Genomic DNA, 19,058 nt, shown 5'->3' on the forward strand with positions numbered 1-19,058 from the left:
GAATGATGCTCTCGTCAAGCTGAGATTTTCAACCCGTTTGTATGTCATAACAGAATTTACACAGCAAACTTTTATCTGTCGAAAGAATAGATGTGTGAATTACATGAGATATTTAACCCTCATCTATCACTCTAGGACCTTTGGGAGGGCATAGTTTGGCCATATTTTTCATATTAAAAAAAGAAAAAGAAAAAGGAAAGGTCAAATGTGATTGCAACTCCTTCGGAACTCAATCCAAGCATCAGCATAACTAAATTGTGCCTCTTCATTCCTCTCCGTCCTACAACAATAATTATTAGTTTTCCCTCGAGACCAAACAGCATGAGAGAGTCAGCAATTCCCATAACCCACCTCATCATATCTGAACTGGTGAACGAGGCAGACAATTCTAGTGTCTGGAGCATGGTGATGACAAAATACAAGTCATACAGTCGACAATCAAACAGCATCCTAACCATTATTTTGACACCAGAAAAGATGGACACAAAATGCATGCATACTGCCACAAAAAATTGTAAACATGTAAACACATGTACAAATATAAACAAACTGAAAAAGCAGCAGCCTTGACTTTTATATTGCCTCTTTACATGTCCAGCAGGTCAATCGTGTAATGCAAGGTACATCATGCCTCCCCCAGTGCCTTCTTTATCTCCGCCTGCGTTACGTGTATTATTTGTCACGGGGCTGTGATAAATTCTCTTCCAGGAAAAATGATCTAAAAGCACGTGTGCAGATGATCTGCTAACTGGGAATCTATGTGAAGAGAGAAAGAAAGAGTACCTCAATGGCTAAAGGAGAGGTGGTTGTGCCATAGCGACTGATGACATGCCCCTCCTTATCAACGAGGAACTTCGTGAAGTTCCATTTTATTCCTGAACCCAAAAATCCTGATTTACTTGCTTTGAGGAACTTATAGACTGGTGCTGTGTCTGGTCCATTGACTCGTACCTAGAATCAAACAGCAACTTAACACATTGGCTAATTGGATGCAGTAACTGTTGTCAGGCAACTAGATGATTCAGCACTATCAAAGCTACATACCTATTAACAGATCACATATATAATAGGTGCACATGAGAGAGATTGTCAACAAGTATAATCACAAATAGAGCAAAATAAGAAGGAAAATTCTATAGCAGTCAAGTGATGCCAATCTGAAAACCAGAAGGAAAAAAAAGAGGCAAATCTAGAATTGATGGACATAACAATAGCTATCAATTGAGGTTTTTCCCAACAAAGCTAACATGTCATAGGATGGACATGTTACCCCAGAGACAATATTTCGGGGTCACATTTGAGTAGGACACCAAACTTTTGATACCTTACATCTGATGGATTGAAGTTTGCAACTCCTTTGAACTTTTACCCTAACCTATCACCAATAAATATTCCAACCCAAACCTGACGTGTTTACCTACCATAATAGATTTCAAGAGAGCAAGTATCATCAATACAATAAATGTTGTCTCTACCGTCAGCTCACATTCAAAGAAGCAATGTTTGCTGTGTTAAGCAAGTGTCATTACATTCGTCTAGCTTTCAATTAATTTGAGTCAAGGACCAGCCAACAAACTCCTGAAAAAGTTACTCAAGTCAGGGACCATGATTTGAATGCTTATGGTTCAGGGTTGTCATAGTATTTACTACAAAGATTTAGCTAAGAGCATACCTATAAAAAGATAACAGTTAGTTGCATTTAAACGCAAAGGAGACCAAGTCAAATAAAAATCAATTTTCCTCAGGCCAACGGTAAACTTTGGCAAACATATACAAACAAGAAAATCCACATCGTAGTGGCAGCAGCACATAAGATTTTACTCATGCATCTGTACAGGATGAAGTGGCAGACAATCATAAGTTTGCAAGGTTAACTATTTTTTGCCAAAGTCGTATTGTGACACAATATAGAAACAGTTGTCCACATCACTCACAACTCGAAGCTACTAAAAGTGTAAGATTGCAGAGCAGCAATTCTTACCTTGTGGAAGATCGGGTATTCAGCTTTGAATCTTGTACATGCAAATTCTTGTGTCTCCTGACTTGTTCCAGGTTCTTGTTTCAAAAATTGGTTGCACGGAAAAGCCAAGATCTCAAGACCTGAGGCACCCAACAACACCCAAGTACTCTAAGGAATTCTATGATAAGCAAGGGATATAACAACAACTCAACTTTTCATTTGCAGCAAATCCACAACGCAACAACTTAGTCCCCTAAAAGAAAAAATACACGATGACTCCCTTGAAATTCATTAAGGAACTCAAGAAATCGAAGAATCCATGAAGTTTAAAAAAAAATTAGATAAAATCCTCAGCATTCAGCATCAATTAACCAATTGATGCCAGTTTCTAAAACTTCCTCCATCCGATACATCTCAATTCATCAGCAAAGTAACCGTTTGCACGCAAAATCCCAGACATCAGCACATCACCAAAAAAATTATCATCGAACCTATAAAAATTTGCCAAACGGAGTAGACCCAAAAGCTTAAAAGGAAAAGAACAGGAAAATAAGGGGGAAAAAAACAACCAACCTTGGTCTTTGTATTTGTTGTAAAGTTCAGTGAGCTGTGTATAGTTGGAATTCGTGAATCCACTGTTTCCAAACCAATCAACAACAACAAAAACAAATTCATTCCACAAGAACAAGCCAAAAAAAAAGAAAAAAAATTCCGAAGGAAAAACCCATCTGAAATAGGGGATTGGCAAGAGACATACCATTTGGAGGCAACGTTAACAACGAGGAGGACCTTCCCTTTGTACGTACTCAAGTCAACGTCCTTCCCTCTACTGTCCTGCTCCCACCATAACCCATAAACCTCATTAGTCTGTCATCTTCACCATCACCGCAAGTGCAGAGAAAGGTTAGTTTCTGGTATTTTACCTTGACGTTGAACTCGTGGATTGATTTCTCGGGGACCGACTGCGAAGCGCCCATCTTTCTACTTCTTGACGAAGCTGGAAAATGGGGGTCTGCCCTCTTCTTTTGGTGAAGCAAGAGTTCCTTGGAGGTGCGTGTGCAATGGTTTTCCTCTGGGGGGTTCAAACAGAGGAGAAAGAGGAGAAAGAGTAAGGGAACGATTACAGAGGATAACACGTCGAGAAGACTCTGAGTTGGCCAATTGCCTTCATCATACTGGCAAGTTCCCAATCGGAGGAAGCCGCGTGGGGTCCACTGCATTTTCTATGTTTTTGCAGCTGTTCTCTTTCCATATGTTATTTTTATCCAGTCATCCATCCCTAAAAAAGGATTCCGGGCAAGAACGAGTCGAGGAGACCTGAGTTGGCCAAGTCAAAACAAAGATCTCGTGAAGTGTTTTGGTACGTGACTTGGGCTCCATCTATTTCCCCCCTTTTTCTTGCGTTTTTTCTATAATTTCATTCGTTACGATTTCGTGTGTTCCTACGACTTTGGCTTTATTGAAACTATATATGAATTTTTTTGCTTTGACCATATAAATGAATATCTTGAAAGTCGTATGAAAACAAACGTTGGAACAGGATACTTTTGACCCGTCCGCGATGGTGGATTCATACAGAGGCATGCTGGCCTGGATGACATGCGCTTTAGAATTTCAGTCTTGGGAGAAAAGATCGATTTCTACGGATACACCATAGTGATTATTGTGTTGTCGAACACATCTAGATTAGGGAAAAAAGCCCACCAAAACCCCTAACTTTTGATCGAAGTGACAGATTTCCCCAAACTTTGTTTTGTGATGTGAAAAACCCCGAAGTTTCGCGTACACATTTACCCCAAATTTTTATTTGTACAAAAAACCCCGAACTTTTATTTGTGTGACACGTTTACCCTAAATCATAAGGGCATTTTGGTATTTTTTTCAAAACTTTTTTTTTTTCTTTTTTTCTTCTTCTTCTTCCTTCCCTCCGCCGGCCATGGCGGAGCCGGCGGAGGGAAGCCGGCGTCCGGCGAGGGCCTCCCTCGCCAGATCTGGCGAGGGCACCCTCGCCCGATGCAGGCGAGGGCGGCCCTCGTCGACGTCGGACGAGGGCCTCCCTCGCCAGATCTGGCGAGGGCAACCCTCGCCCGATGCACTGGCGAGGAGGCCCTCGTCCGACGTCGACGAGGGCACCCCTCGCCCGACGCAGGCGAGGGCGGCCCTCGTCGGCGTCGGGCGAGGGCCTCCCTCGCCAGATCTGGCGAGGGCACCCTCGCCCGACGCAGGCGAGGGCGGCCCTCGTCGACGTCGGACGAGGGCCTCCCTCGCCAGATCTGGCGAGGGCACCCTCGCCCGACGCCGGCGAGAGCACCCCTCGCCAGATCTGGCGAGGGCACCCCTTGCCGGCGTCGGGCGAGGGAGGCCCTCGTCCGACCCAGTCGAGGGCCTCCCTCGCCCGACGCCGGCGAGGGCGGCCCTAGCCAGCCCAGGCGAGGGCGACCCTCGCCCGACGCCGGCGAGGGCAGCCCTCGCCCGACGCCGGCGAGGGCAGCCCTCGCCGGACGCCGGCTTCCCTCCGCCGGCTCCGGCTCCGGCGGAGGGAAGGGAGAAGAAGAAAAAAAGAAAAAACAGAAAAAATAAGACGAAAATGCCCTTAATAGGATAAATGTGTCAGAATTAGCAAACTTCAGGGTTGTTCACGTTACAAAATAAAATTCGGGATAAATCTGTTATTCGAGGCAAAGTTAGGGATTTTTGGTGGCTTTTTCCCTCTAGATTAATATGACAGAGCAGGCCCTGCAACGGGTCGGAGCAAATCTTTCCCCTCTTTCCGTCGTTTTTTTCAACGCGAGATCTCGCGAGATGGTGATCTCTCGGCTTTCGCTGTCATCTCAGCTGGGTCTGAGACTCTGAAAGACAACAAGGACAAGCCTCGCATTTAATGACGCTTCAGTTGTCTTTTAGCCGTTGGAACGGCAGGATTGAGTTCACTTGTCATTCGGATCTATGTCAACCACCGCGTCGAATTTATCACGTCCTCGGGCCCTTCGGGAAAGCGAAAAAAGGAAAATCCTCCAGCAGGACACTAATGCGACGCATCAGTATGGTCCTTTCTACACTTAAATTGCCTATGTGGGGAGAGAGAATTAGGACGGCGGATGTCAACAGATCTCTGTCTGATCTGGAACCCGTCCCACTAACATTAGAGTATCTCGCAAGCCACCCCAAGCTCTATCTTTTTCTGTACATAATTCTTAATAACAGATAGCCTGATATAAGTAATTCGTGACTGCACGTTGCGATACGGAAATCCAGATCATGCAACCACTAAACATCTTCATCTGATTAATTTGAACAGATATTGGTCTGCTTCGCCTATCCTATATGTTTGGTGTACCCACTTCTTCGTATTGTCTTATCGCATGGTCCACGAATCCCAAGTAGGGAAAGACCTTGCAACCAGCAAGTCCATCGCCAGTGGCAGACAAAGATACAACAGAAAGGAACAGTTGTGCGTACCACCTCAGCGGCAAACAGAAGCCCTCTCTCGCTTTCACTTAACCCTAGTAGCATGAGAAACCAGTGAAGAGGGCACGCGCCAACAAAAGCAAGCAATGAATCGGCCAACTCGTCAGATGTGCCAAGATTCCATCCGTAGTTTTGCACCCAAGCAATACACAAAAATAGGGCGAGCTCACTCCTTTTGATAAACTAACTACAAACCGAGAAGAAGACCATCTCAATTGCATCTATGTGGAATGACGGAGAGAGTTTATGGAATGATGCCCGGGGCAACAGGCGCTCCAGGAAACAATTGATTTTTTATCCTGCAATTAAAGTTGAAAGGGTACAAAATTTTTGTACATTTCAACCTAAGAAGAGTTAGTTACAGCCCTCACCTCTCTCACCCTCCACCCCCAACCTCACATGTGACAGTGTGTTGTCGCTCGCTGCCTTCTTCCAAAGGACATGATAACAATTATAGCTATATACAGTTTGGCACGAGAAGCATGCCGTTCTATACCCAACCCTTTGCAAACTCCTGTCAGGAAATACCTGCTTTGTGCGGTCTTGGACAACAACCAAGATCAGACCCTTTAAACCCTGATCGAAAGGGGTTGTACCTGTATCAGTGATGGCAAATAATTATTATAAACCACACTGATAGAAAGGAGAACAGTCCCCCAAAACCAGGGTTAGTATGAGAAATACCTGCAATTTTGTCTTCTTAACCACCATCTAATCATCTAGGCCGCCAAAAGCTGGGAGCTGGAAAATCCGATCAGAATGTCACATACAGTCCTCATAACAACCAGAGAAATGCTGATACATAATCCAAGGAACAGACTTAAAATAAAAAGAAGTCTGAAACTAAGTCACCTTCATAAGGCGGTGGTCTAAATGGCACATGATTTCTATGATTCATTGGCCGAGGAGGACAATCCCATCCATGGTTTGGGAACCTTGTTGGCTCACATGGCGGGTAGTCATACTGATCAGGTCCATAGCCTTTTCCTTTCTCATGATATCGTGGCCCTAGAGCACAAAGAAACATTTGCACTAAGACAGAGTGAAACAAAAAGGAATACATAAATTGTATAAGACTGATTTCGATGCTGGGAGAAATCTAACCAGAAAAAGGTGCTGAAAATCTCCAGTTCTCTCTGGTCTCATATGGGGGTGGTTTCATTCTCTCATGATTATTGTAGTGATTCCCACTGCCCCTATTATGTGCAAAGTGGAACCTGCTATGGGAAGGCGGAGGAGCCTCCCTGCGAGACCTGGCCCGCTGGTCAGAATGGACATAAGAGAACTGATTTGGTGGGACAGCATGAGGGGGCCTCATAGGATAAGGTTTATGATTCCACTCGACATCATCCGCATCATGGCTATTGTTACTCACAGATCTCCTCCCATAAGAGCTTGCAGAATCAGATATATGCATATGCTTCTGTCTGTCCCTGCACTCCGGAGCATGAAGATGGACTCCAGCGGACACTCTAGGGTCAACTCTTGGAGGGACAGGCTGGTGACAAACTGGTGGTCCCATATTATCCTGAAGATTCTGCCGAGATGCCCAAAAACCAACAGGAAGAATACTTTTAAAGCATTAACTTTTATCCAAAGATATATAAGCATAAGCAGATAAAGAATACACCCTATCAGTTCTCTAAGCAACCAAGCAAAATAAAGTGTATATAGTGGTAGAGACTCACGTGTGCATTTGCATTAACATGATGATTAGCCCCACTGGCGAGGCAATCTGAAATTGTGGAGCTAGAGTGGAATTGTGGATGAGATGGTGGCGGGGGTGGTGGTGGAAGTGGAGGAGGTGGTGGTGGTGGAAGCTGAGTAGGGGACGATGAAGGCAAAGGTGGAGATGCTGGGAGCACGTCTCGAGGAGCAAAGGCAGGTGGAAGATGTTGCTCAATAGCCTGTGGATTCTGTGCTGAACCCACAATACCATTTGTCAAGTTCATCTCAACTTCAGAAGGAGCCACATCTTCCATCTCAAGTTCCACATCAACATCCTGCAGAATATGTCTATGCTTTGCTATAGTAGAAGCCATCTCCTGCTCAGGAGCTTCAGAAGTGTGCTCAGGGGTGACAGCTTCAAAACTCTCATCTGAATCACTTCCTTCATCTTCGTCTTTCCGCATTCGAGGCATGCAGAATCCAGGAAGCTGAAAACTTGAATTGCTGAGACAATAAAGTGATATTGTTAATTTTCAACCAAAGATGATGTAAAAACCAGAATGCACCCAAGTAAAATGGTACGAACCTGCCATATTCATCCACAAGCATCCCCTCCATTTCTCTAATAGGATCATCAAAAGATCTTTCTGTTCTTGAAGAGCGACGAGAATAGGCACCAGCTGAAGATGAACCACTCATCATATCAAGCTCTCTCATGTGATGACGTAGGATAGATTCTGGCAAGATCTTTCTTTCGAGCCAAAGTCTCAAAACCTAGAATGCACAAAAACCATAGGTAGAACATGATAGAGAAAACAGCTAGACAAACAAACCAGCCATTAGATCCCATCTTAAGCAGGGGTTGCCAGGACCAAGGAACAAGAGAGACACCCCCTGCCATCTGCCCCAGGCCCCCAGCCATTAGACCAAAAAAGAAGGAGAATCACAAGCATTGATTCATCAAAAGGAAAATCACAAGCATCGATTCATCAAAAGGGTATTAGTCAAGGAAAGAAAGAATCCTGTACCTTAAGACACTGCCTTCGGTTTTCATGTGAAGTACTTCCAGGGGGGGCTGCAGCTGCCAGCAATCGTGGCAATACTGCCTGGATAGCTGATGGATATGCACCACCAGCCTCACCTAGGAAATTCAAATCAACCCAATTTTCACCACGTTTATTTCACAAGGACACAGAGTGAATTTTTCAAGCATGAACTGTAGAAGTTCAATAGAGAGAAACATAGGCAGCAGAGAAGGTTATTACCTTTCAAACCTCGGGAGCACTGCATTATAGAATCAACCAGAAAAAACAAGTCCACTCTTCGGTGTAAGCTCAATTCACTCTCTAAGTTCCGAGCTAGCACTTCGACCACCTAACAAAGAAGTCAAGTAAGATTTTCGTAAGCCAAAATTTAAAAAATAACTAAAATTCATCATTTCATCATACTTTCACTCTTAAGACAAAACTCAAAATATTTATCATGACAAACAAAAGTTTTGTCAAATTATATCAAAATAGGTAAATAAATTAATACTTTTGTAAAGTTTGAAAACCCTAATTAAAGTGCCCCAACTAGACAATTCACTGTGCATTATATGCTACACAAAACGAAGGGAGTTATTTCCTCATCATCACAATGACAATTTGTATCAGTAGTACTCTAGAATGACAGCACTGGGTGAAATTTCTTGAAAAAATCCCCAAACCTAAACATCCGCAACAACAAAAGGCCAGAAGATATTTTGTAAATTTTCACCAAAGTGGATTCTAGAAATAATATTTAAGGGAAGACAAAGACAAAATGGTCTGTTCATTTTCTACTTTCTAACTCTCTCGAAGATCATTCAAAGCCAACCCACAATACCGACCAGGAAAGGAACACGAGGCCTTGATAAAACAACTCGAGAAAAAATTTGCAGCATAGAAATCTTGTCCTAAGTTTGACCCTTACTCATTTTTATTCTTGTCTGCACAAAATGAGCTCAGATTGATAAAGAGTTCAAACTCATAAAAACTAAAGCTCAACCATGAATATTGTTACATTATAGTAGTATGATGGTGATCAAGGTCGACAAACCTGATATATTAGAATTAAGTTTTACAACACTTGCAGGAAGGAAAAATCCTCTAAAAAAGGCTTACATGGATAACCAAGAAATTTTGATCAATATCAGAACTCACCTTAGCAGTGGCACCATACTTTGCACAGTCAATAGCTACACGTGTTGCTCGGCCGATGCTCTCCTTCGTTCTTGTTAAGATCCGCAACACAGCCTCAAAAGATGACAGCAGAGCATGAGCATCTGAAGAACTCCCCTTACCCACAGATCTTGGTTGTTGACTCATGGACTCAAGTTTGCCTTCAAAATCAGCTAAACCGTGCAAAGCTTTTTTTTGGGGCAAACTGACCACAGGGCTTGCACTTCCATTACTTTGGGTCAATTTACTGCTATCTGAGGTGGACATATTGCACAATGCGGAACTTGGTGGAGATGCTCGCTGGGGAGTATGAGGTCTATCAGTCGAAGACGCGCTTGAGAAGGCAATTGAGTTCTCTTTGTCAGATAAGTGATCATTAGGAAAAAAGACATTATTTTTGTCCTTGAGGGCTTGTTTATGTTGGCCTTCAGATGCAATATACCTAATAGATCAAGCAACAGAAATTTAAATACACCAAAAGAGATATTGAGTCCAGCAGATTATAGAAGACAGTAATGAGGAACTAAACACATGCATTCTCATGAACAAACGCATGCAGGTCAGCATTGCACCCATGAACACCATAAAAATTAGTAGATTGAAAAATAGAGTTAAAGTTGCAGAAGAGATGAGGACATGCATGATCAGATAAGAGGGCGAGCCTTACAGATAGGACAAAAGAAAAATGCACGCACTAAAACATGAGAACATACCTCTCTAAAAGATTTCATAACTATGACAAAAAATACCAGTGACAGACAAGAGCATCCTATGAATAAGGCTTACTTAAATCATCTAAGTTCATGCACAAAATTCAATAAGTTAATTTGCTTTTTTCGCCACATCTCAAGCTTTCCAATGACTTCAGTAAGGTTTGTCTCAACATGTAAAATATCACCATTATATGATATAAGAGAAAAAAGCTTCCTTCCCTTCTCTACCTTTCGAAAAAAGACAGAAAACGAAGATACAGAACTTACATGCCATTAACATGACAGGTATCACCATCTTCAGACTTCAGATGCTCCATATTCTTGCAACCAAAGTCTTCTGAGCTCTGCTGCGGCTCTTCAGCCCGATCACTAGGCAAGACTTCAGCAGTTTTTTCAATCTCTATGACCTGATCTAGACTAACAGAACTACCTGAGATGCTGAACAGCTTGTCACAACTGTTGGCTCTAGCGCTCAGTGAATCAAACTTGGCAATATTCTCTTCATCTTCTCTACGCAATGGTTGTTCTAATGAGAAAACATCTGATCCAAGTGTAACTGCACTCACCTCAGCCCGAGGGGGTAAGTGCCCCACGGATTTAATTTGCTTTGCAGATGCAGCAACCAGACTAGCCAAAGGTGAAATGCAAGCATCACTTCCATCAAGACAGTTTCCATCACTAGCGACAACTTCCTCCTGCTTTTGAATTTCAAGCCGGAAACTGTCCAATTCTTGACTAAGCTTTGCAGTTTCTTCTTCACCTTTGGGGCTTAAAGTAATGGAAAATGAAGGAACATGATCATTAGGAGCATGGTTGCCAAAAGAGTCCAAAGGAGGCACTCTAGAATCATTGCTAACTTTGCTTTCAGTCGCTAAATGAGGAGAACCCCGATCAGATGAACAACTTTGTGTGGCTAATAACGCACCATCAGAAGATGGACATTCTTGAGCAACATTGGCTGACATAGCTTCAAGAGCTCGGTGAAGGCGCTTAGAGGGGGGTAAAGCAGCTTCAACATCGGTCGAACCAACATTTGACTGATTCGTCTTTTCTTTCCAGGGTTGATGTCTCAATTCCGGAGATTGCATACAATTGTATGATGGTGAAACGTCATCTGAAGCTTCTTTTGTCATTGGTTGATCAACGTCATCACAATCTAAAGATGAGCTGCTCTGCACTGGTGGATTCATAGTACCTACTGCTGAGAATTTCTCCTCTGAAGGAGAAGAGGTACTGATGACAGCTTCTGCAGTTGATAATTTGCCCATGCGCACCCTAGCTCGTTTCAATAAGGGCAAGTGCTCATCTCCATCTTCCCTTGGAAAATCACAATCAGGAGCACTTTCTGAATTTTGACCACTGCCCTTACTTGCAACATGTGAAGGTTCCGTGTCATTTAAAGTGGTTTCAATACTATCGTTGATTGCTCGCTTCCTGTTTGGTTTTCTTTTTCTTCTGACCACAACAGCCTTTATCTTGAGGTCGAGCCCTTTGTTCAATTCAAAATCTCCCTCCACAGATTCAACCAGAGTCTCAGAGTGTAAAGGTCTATTACTAGAATCAACAGCACTGCCTTCATTACTATTAGAATCTGAGTCCATACTCAGTATTTCAGAATCATTGTCATCTATGCTTCCATTTGGAGCACAAGGAGGAGAATCCATATCACTACCTCTAGTAACATCTTGATTTCTCCTTTTTCGTCTACTCTTTCTCACAGAACCTTCATGGACTGTAGCTGATGACAGAACCCCAGCAATCTTTTCACCTTCTTCACATGGCACAGATTTATCATGCTTAGAGGATTCCAACCTTGCGGAACTTCTAGACCTTCTAGCTGAAGGTGCTCTTCCCTGTGCAATAGAACTCTCCAAGCGCGACCTCCCTGATTTCCTTCTCAAAGTATAAGTTGAAAGAGGACGAGTTTCAGTGACTGCCCCATCATCAGTCTGGTCCTCTGATGCTCGTGTATCATTCAAATTATCTACTTCTGCACCTATGTCATCCTTACCAGACGGATTCTGCTCATTTTCTACTTTCACCTTTTCATCTGAACACTTTGATTGAGAATTGGTAGTTCCTGCAGCAGCTCCCATCAGATCCTTCAAATGCAAGTCTGGTGATGACTCCACCGTATTCCCTCGATTTGTCACACCAAGCTCATTTTCAGTTTTTAAATCATTGTCTTCTTCCTGCTTCTTTAGCTTCTCATAACTATCTATAATCTCCTGGACTGCTCGTACAAAATCAGCACCCCTGCCCTGACGTTTGACAAGAAGAGATTGCTTTTTCTCTTCTGTAAATGCTTCCACATCAGCAGGATTACAGAATGCTCTACAGGGAAAAAGTCAAACTCAAAGCCCAATAACTACAACAAATGTATGATAATAAAAAGAAAGAATCAATCAAAAGTTACAAAGCCATTTTCTTAAAATACATATATATACATAATATGTGTGAATGTCTGTTTTGACAGAACAGGCGACCAAACAACCCAACTAAACCTAAAGGGCATAGAAAGCATACAATAAAAAAACAGCCGTCACCGTCTATTTTGTACAGTATCCCTCCACAAGAGCCACAATAAATTTTCTTTAGTGCTTCTAGTTTTAACAATAGCAATGCCCCCTTAGGCGACATGATCACTCACACAAAGTCATAATCTAGCATGAAAAACTTTCGAAGTAGCCTAAGAACATACTTAAAATCCCCTCTATGATAATCTTTCACTCCATCCAAGAAGAATGCACTAAAACCAGTATCCTCAATCAACTTATTTTTAATGCTGTTTCTTCATGTAGAACCCTGAATCATCATCTTCTTGCCCATTGTAAGCTTCCAATGGTTTGTTCCATAAAGCATAGCCAAACTTAAGATGGTTAGAAAACTTTTTCCCCAAATTCAGGTGATGTTTTTTCAAGGCAGAAGACACGAAATTCGTGTCCCACCATCCCTCAAGGACAAATCAGAAGAAAACACATTGTACCATCCATAAAAGATGTGGAAGTGGAACCACAAGTCCTCCAGAAAAAAAGTGCCATTCTCATAGCAAGGCATCATAAAGAAGTGACCTATGTGAAATGCAAAATCAGACAAACTACAGCCTAGATCATTTTATGGCAATTTGCTAAAAGGACATCCCAGGACATCCCAAAACATGGAATTAGTGGTCACAGGTACCACTCAAAGTAACCCCAAATGGTTGGTTCAGCATATAAAGCATATCTGTAGACAATGAGCCAATCATTAAAGTAAAAGGCAGTGTTCTCACTAATCTCATAAAACTTAATCATCACTTAGGGTATATATCCACTCTTTTGCCAAATGAATTTGAGAGAATTTGAGGTACTTGTAATATTTTGCAAAACAATATGAATTGAACCCAAAAATTGCTTTTGGAATAATTATTTACAGAACCAAGACCAAAACATACCATCCTTCACACCAAAGGAAACAAAGGACTCAATACATGATAGCTTGCTGATGCTTAGCTCCCCATTAGACAAAGCCCCCCTGAGGCCCCCCAACTTCTCATCTAAATCAAAATGATTTTATACCCTCTTGTCTGCCATGTCTGTATAAGTATACATCTACACATAGTTCTTTAGGTCCACCCATGCATGAGCAATTTCCCACAACACGGAATTTGTACCAAAATAACTTTTCATTCACAGTTCACCATTTAAAAACAGTGTCTCTGAACATAGAGCAGAGCACAGCCCAAATTAGCTTCAATGAAATTTTTCCTGAGTCTAGTATATATTCCTACAAGCATTCAACCTGCCTGGGTCATCTTCCTCTATTTCCTCCCCTCCCTGTAATCATAACCACAGGCTAATTTTTGACATGATATCCTTTTCTTGGATTCTTCTAAATAGCTAACTGTTAACAACAGTTGTAGATGTAAAAAAAAGTAAATTTACACCAGCAAAACTGTACCATACCCACTTCAGATGGATTGATCAGCATATAAAGAGTGAGAAACAACACCATTATATCAATACTGCTCCATTGAAAGGTTGCTTATGGCAAACTATAAAAAAGGAAATCAAAATTTCAATCCACAGAAAAATTCTAACCACCCACAGAGCTTCCCTACTAGAAGAAAGTTTTATGACTTAAAAAGGTGATCCATTCAAATAACTTGCTTATTGAGTACAAGTAATTGAAACCCCATTGGGTACACAAAGAAAATTTCATTGCAGTAGTATGCATATATATCAAGTCAGGAAGAAGGAGCAGACTGAGGTAGAATTATGGAAAACATTTGAGGCATGTCCTCCAATACTATGTTCTAAATCAACACTAACTGCTTATCCTTGTACAGGAATTCTACCCACAAAAAGCGGATACTTGTCAAGTTGAGATATGAATAGTGGAATCAAAATGCTAGAATTCATCAAAATAGAATAGGAATGTCAAAATGCCAGAATTCAACAAAATAGAACACGAATGTTTGACACGGTACATAGAAATACTTTTTCATGACACGAGGTAAAGACAGTTTGGTTTTACACCTAAAAACAGAAGCTATGCTCATTTTTTTATATCAAGTGACTGAGACTTGAGAAGTAGAAGATATATCGAACAAAAGTCAGATATAGCCTTCGCTGGTCTTTGCAAAAAAGCTGTGACAGGATCTTATGGTATTTTTCGATGAACAAACCATTTTTTGAATAAGCAGTTTAGGATACCATTTTTCCAGTTCTAGAATTAGGGAAGCCAAAAGAAACGAGGAGCTTATCCTTCTCTCTTCAACTTAAGAAATGGTAGCTTTAATTCCTACCAAATTTGGAAGAGATGGCAGGATCGTACAGTATGTTTTGTTAAACAAGCCATTTTTTAATTAAGCACTTTAGGAACCATTTTCCAGTTATACAATAAAAAGGCAAAAGAAATAACTCTTTAACTTAAGGTTGGAAGCTTTAGATCCTACGAAAAATAAATATGACAAGAGACAGAATTTATTTTTTTTACTTAAAAAATTGCATAAATTATAGCAATATAGGAGAGGAATACATACAAATAATACACATCCAAACATCATCTAATGATGTGATGGGGCTACTGCAAGAAAGTTCGCCTCATCTCCACCTTTTTTGTGGCATCTCTAATTACCAACTCCAATCTGTACTCATGTGATTCATTAACATGAAGGAAAACGAAACATAGCAAGGCACATAAAAGGACACTGTGTGATGGAAAGTTCAACCTCAAATGTCTCATCTAATCTGCATAATCGAGACCAACAATCTATGGGGTCAATCCTAAACAGACACAGATCAACCCTCCACAGCCTCTAACAAATCAGAATGCTACAGATGATTCCTTTCTTCTCTAACTTTCAGCTTGATCAGCCAGCCCAAATGATCCCTCAAGGCCCACCGGTCACAGCCATCCAAGAACAAATTAGAAACCCCCAAATCTGCATCAACTACTCTCAAGAGTCATAACTCAATTAATTTTTTGTTCTGCTCTATTCGTGGGATGTAATAAGTTTCTTCATTTGTTGGATAAATGAGGGGAAAGGAGCATGCATAGCAATCTTAGGCCAAACCATTATATGACTATGGCTCTGATAGAGACAAAATTATTGTGCCACCTTTTCTTTTCACATCTTGCAGCTAAATGAGAAGGAAGTATGAGAAGATAATGCAAAATCCATAGACCGAACATTAATTAAAACACCTGAAATCTTACCCACATTCCTCCTAGAAGTGACAGTAACAATCAAATACATAAGACATGGAACCCCTTAAAAAAAAAAAAAAAAAACTAAGACAGAACAAAGTGAGAAATCTCAGGGAATAAAGGAGATCTAGATGCCAAAAATGCCAAAAGAGAAAGTCATACAAAAAAAGAACTCTTAAAAATACTCTTCATCTTCTCAAATGCTCAATTTATCAATTCCTTCAAGTGGCACCGCACAATAAAGCCCCCCCAAAAAAAAAAAAAAAAAAACATAGCTTGGCCTAAGATTGCTATGCATGCTCCATTCCCCTCATTTATCCAACAAATGAAGAAACCTATTACGTCCCACAATTATGGCTCTGATATAGACAACAATTGCGCTAATTTTTCCTTTCACATCTTGCAGCTAAATGAAAAGGAAGTATGACAAGATAATGCATACTGAACAATAATTGAAACGCCTTAAATCTTACCCACATTCCTCCTAGGAAGTGACAGTAACAATCAAGTACATAAGCCACAGAACTCATTGAAAAAACTAAGACAGAACAAAGGGAGAAATCGCGGGGAATAAAGGAGATCTAGATGCCAAAAGAGAAATTAATACAAAAAAAAAAAAAAAAACCTCAAAAATGCTCCTCATCTTCTCAAATGCTCAATTTACCAGTTCCTTCAAATGGCACCATACAAGACCCCCTCCAAAAAAAATAAAGGCCAAAAACAAACATCCCACTACACATGCAGTCATGTGCTATTGCCGTAGCATGCATAGAGACTTATCCGCCTCCAGAACGTGCCTGATTTAAGCAACTCAAAAGCCATTAACCAAATATGGCTCTCCCAGAAAGATAACATATCAATCCATCCTTCTATCCACCAACATGTCAACAGAAAACAAATGCCGATGGCACTCATTAACAAGAACTTTGAGCCTCTCTCTATCTCTCAAACACACATGCACAGACACACGTGCATATAGGGGGTTTTATTTCTATTGAAAATGATACATCTTCTCAATAGAAGGGATGTCAGTAACAATGCATGGCTCTTAACATTGTCAGATGAAGATAAGGGATTCCTCAGGAGCCATAATAGTCACTCCCCTTTGTTAACTTCTAGCCAATACAACACCACAATTTAGCAAATCAAGTGAAACAAGATAATCTTCCAACAATCAGAAATAGCATAGCTTTTACTCTAAAGACTCTTGATCTCCCACTCAGTCTAGTTATTATTTGACCAAAATTCATGACCTATTTCCCAGGGCAAAAGTTGCATCATGCAGCAAAGTAGAACTAATGTTCGCAAATATGCCAGAAAGATCAGAATAAATAAAACATGGCGAAACAATTTACAGAGATCACTGATATGGTCCATTCAAACTTACATTTGTTGGGTTCCAAAAAAATATACAAGGACTTTCTTCCAGTCTGCTGAATAGCCCCATTTCTCTGGCTCACTTACCTGCACAATGAAAGTGAAATTTAGTTAACTGGAGTCCAGACATGAACTACATATACATGTACTGTGCAAGGCAGTTAAAAAAGATACGACAGAAGGGTAAGGGGAAGATCTATTATGGTATAAAAAAAGTTTTGCACAAGCAGGAGAGTCCTGTTGATGGGCATAATATCAATAAGGCACTTAACCTATAACACGAGGTAGTTTTGAGACATAGCACAGACATTCTCAACTTCTAAACAAAAAAGCTACTCATACTTCTCCAAGATTTTCAGGCTAGGAACAACATGCATCATCAGATGTAAACATGAAAATGGACCTCCAACAAGAAAACAACTGCTAAGAATTTTATTTTATTTTTGGTACTAGGCTAACAATTGATCTTACTATTACAATAAACAGTTGGCCCCCTATTCCAGATTCCTACAATCCGAGCTGAACACCTCATATGAGCTGATAGGAAATCGTCAACAATCGTGAGATACGAAAAGAGAACACCAGCCGAAGCCAGAGAAATTCAATCAAGCACACTTTTTAACCCATCCCATCGATCCTACTCAATTTCTCAAAACTCTTGAGGCGCCTAATCAAACTTAGCCAGCTATGGAAGACCTAATACAAGAGAAAAACAGGCTCCTAACACATATGCATGCCAAAAGTCACCCGAAAAACCCTAGAGATAGCAACTTTTCTCAGCTCCGCAATCATCAAAAAACCACAACTTCTCGGATAAACATCCACACCAAAAAGAAAGAAAAAAAAAATGCACGACAGCGGAGCACACGTACCGTGGCAGGCCAGGCAGGAAAACCTTTCACTTTCGCGAGCACGAGATCGCCGACCTTCCATTGCCGCCGGGCGGCGGCGGCGGCGGCGGCCTTGTTCGCTCCCCTTCTGCGACTCGGTGCCATCGGAGAGGAATCTCGCGCGACGGCGGCGCCAGGACCGAATCAAACCAGGCAATTGCGATTCACATGAAATCCCAGGCGCGAATCCACCGACACCGCCAGGCCGCTCCCCCCGAGACGAAGTCCAAATTCCCCGGGCGACGACGACGATGCGGCTGCGGCGGCGGCGGCGCCGATTGAAGGCATTGAAGGGCGCGGCGACCAAGGCGAGCGACACTGTATAATTACGGAGAAGAGATAGAGAGAGAAAGAGAGGGACAGTGAGGGACTGAGCGCGTTCGGAACCCTAGAGAGAGAGAGAGAGAGAGGAGAGAGAGGGGAGAGGGAAGGAGAGAGAGGAGGACGGAGGAATGAGAAAGAGAGAGGATGGATTAGTGGAAGAACAGATATGAGTTTGGTTTGCCCGCGGTGGCTAGCGTGCGCCGGTGGGCGCAGGTTAGGACGTGGGGGCGACGGCTAAAGTGCGCCGGGGTGCTAACGGAGCGCGGTCCCAGAGGAGGTCGTAGATACTGCGCAGCGGCGGGCACGTGACCTACCGGATAATGATTACGTATCTAGAGAATCGCTTCAAAATTCAAAAATATCTTATATAAATTTTAAATGGTTATAAAAACTTATCCGTGAATTCACGTAATTACGTAAGGCTATTTTTGCTTTTAAAGAATTGAGTTTTACATTAGAAAAAAGCAAAATGCGTATGTCTTTAGATTCGAAAAGGTCGCAGGTAAAACAGTGATAATCACTCCAGAGACAAAACAGTTTTAAAATTATTGATTATAGATTATAATCTCGAGTTTGAACCCCAAAATTAATTATGGATCCATAAGGATTGTGCCAAATCAAAATCTTGGTTTACCTTAAGTTAGTGCTTCGTTTGAAGTTTAAATTAGATTTTTCGTTTCAAAATTTAAAATATTGTTAAGCTTTGAAGTAATCTATGAAAAAAATTAGGATAATTATAGCTGTTGTGAACCCGATTAGTGAAAAA

General features: G+C 41.5%; 1 protein-coding gene across 2 annotated transcripts; it reads right to left on the reverse strand.

Annotated features, from left to right (window-relative positions):
* Positions 1–225: 225 nt before the first annotated feature.
* Positions 226–18,414, reverse strand: LOC104426681 (protein HUA2-LIKE 3). 2 transcript variants are annotated; one of them, XM_039304565.1, is made up of 17 exons: positions 17,951–18,413; positions 17,089–17,165; positions 10,278–12,344; positions 9,280–9,739; positions 8,362–8,470; positions 8,125–8,237; positions 7,683–7,870; positions 7,117–7,600; positions 6,533–6,965; positions 6,281–6,436; positions 3,491–3,504; positions 2,884–2,979; positions 2,718–2,794; positions 2,534–2,595; positions 1,982–2,100; positions 784–951; positions 226–658 (listed from the first exon to the last, which is right to left on the reverse strand). In XM_039304565.1, the coding sequence occupies exons 1-17, from the start codon at positions 18,071–18,073 to the stop codon at positions 626–628; spliced, it is 4,779 nt and encodes a 1,592-aa protein (XP_039160499.1). In that variant the 5' UTR covers positions 18,074–18,413; the 3' UTR covers positions 226–625. The 2 variants fall into 2 exon arrangements, with proteins under 2 accessions (XP_039160499.1, XP_010038115.2); XM_010039813.3 differs by lacking the exons at positions 226–658; positions 784–951; positions 1,982–2,100; ... (2 more) ...; positions 2,884–2,979; positions 3,491–3,504 and adding exons at positions 5,672–6,024; positions 6,113–6,169 and having other exon boundaries at positions 17,951–18,414.
* Positions 18,415–19,058: the final 644 nt, after the last annotated feature.

Source organism: Eucalyptus grandis, chromosome 11 (assembly GCF_016545825.1).
Source record: "Eucalyptus grandis isolate ANBG69807.140 chromosome 11, ASM1654582v1, whole genome shotgun sequence".
NCBI lineage: Eukaryota > Viridiplantae > Streptophyta > Magnoliopsida > Myrtales > Myrtaceae > Eucalyptus > Eucalyptus grandis.

Excerpts from the sequence above, each read along its gene's own strand:
- LOC104426681 (XM_039304565.1), bottom strand. The coding sequence starts at position 18,073 with ATGGCACCGAGTCGCAGAAGGGGAGCGAACAAGGCCGCCGCCGCCGCC. Across the intron at positions 17,166-17,950 it reads TTCCTGCCTGGCCTGCCACG|GTAAGTGAGCCAGAGAAATG; the intron begins GTACGTGTGCTC and ends TTCATTGTGCAG. Across the intron at positions 659-783 it reads CCTCTCCTTTAGCCATTGAG|GCGGAGATAAAGAAGGCACT; the intron begins GTACTCTTTCTT and ends CACGTAACGCAG.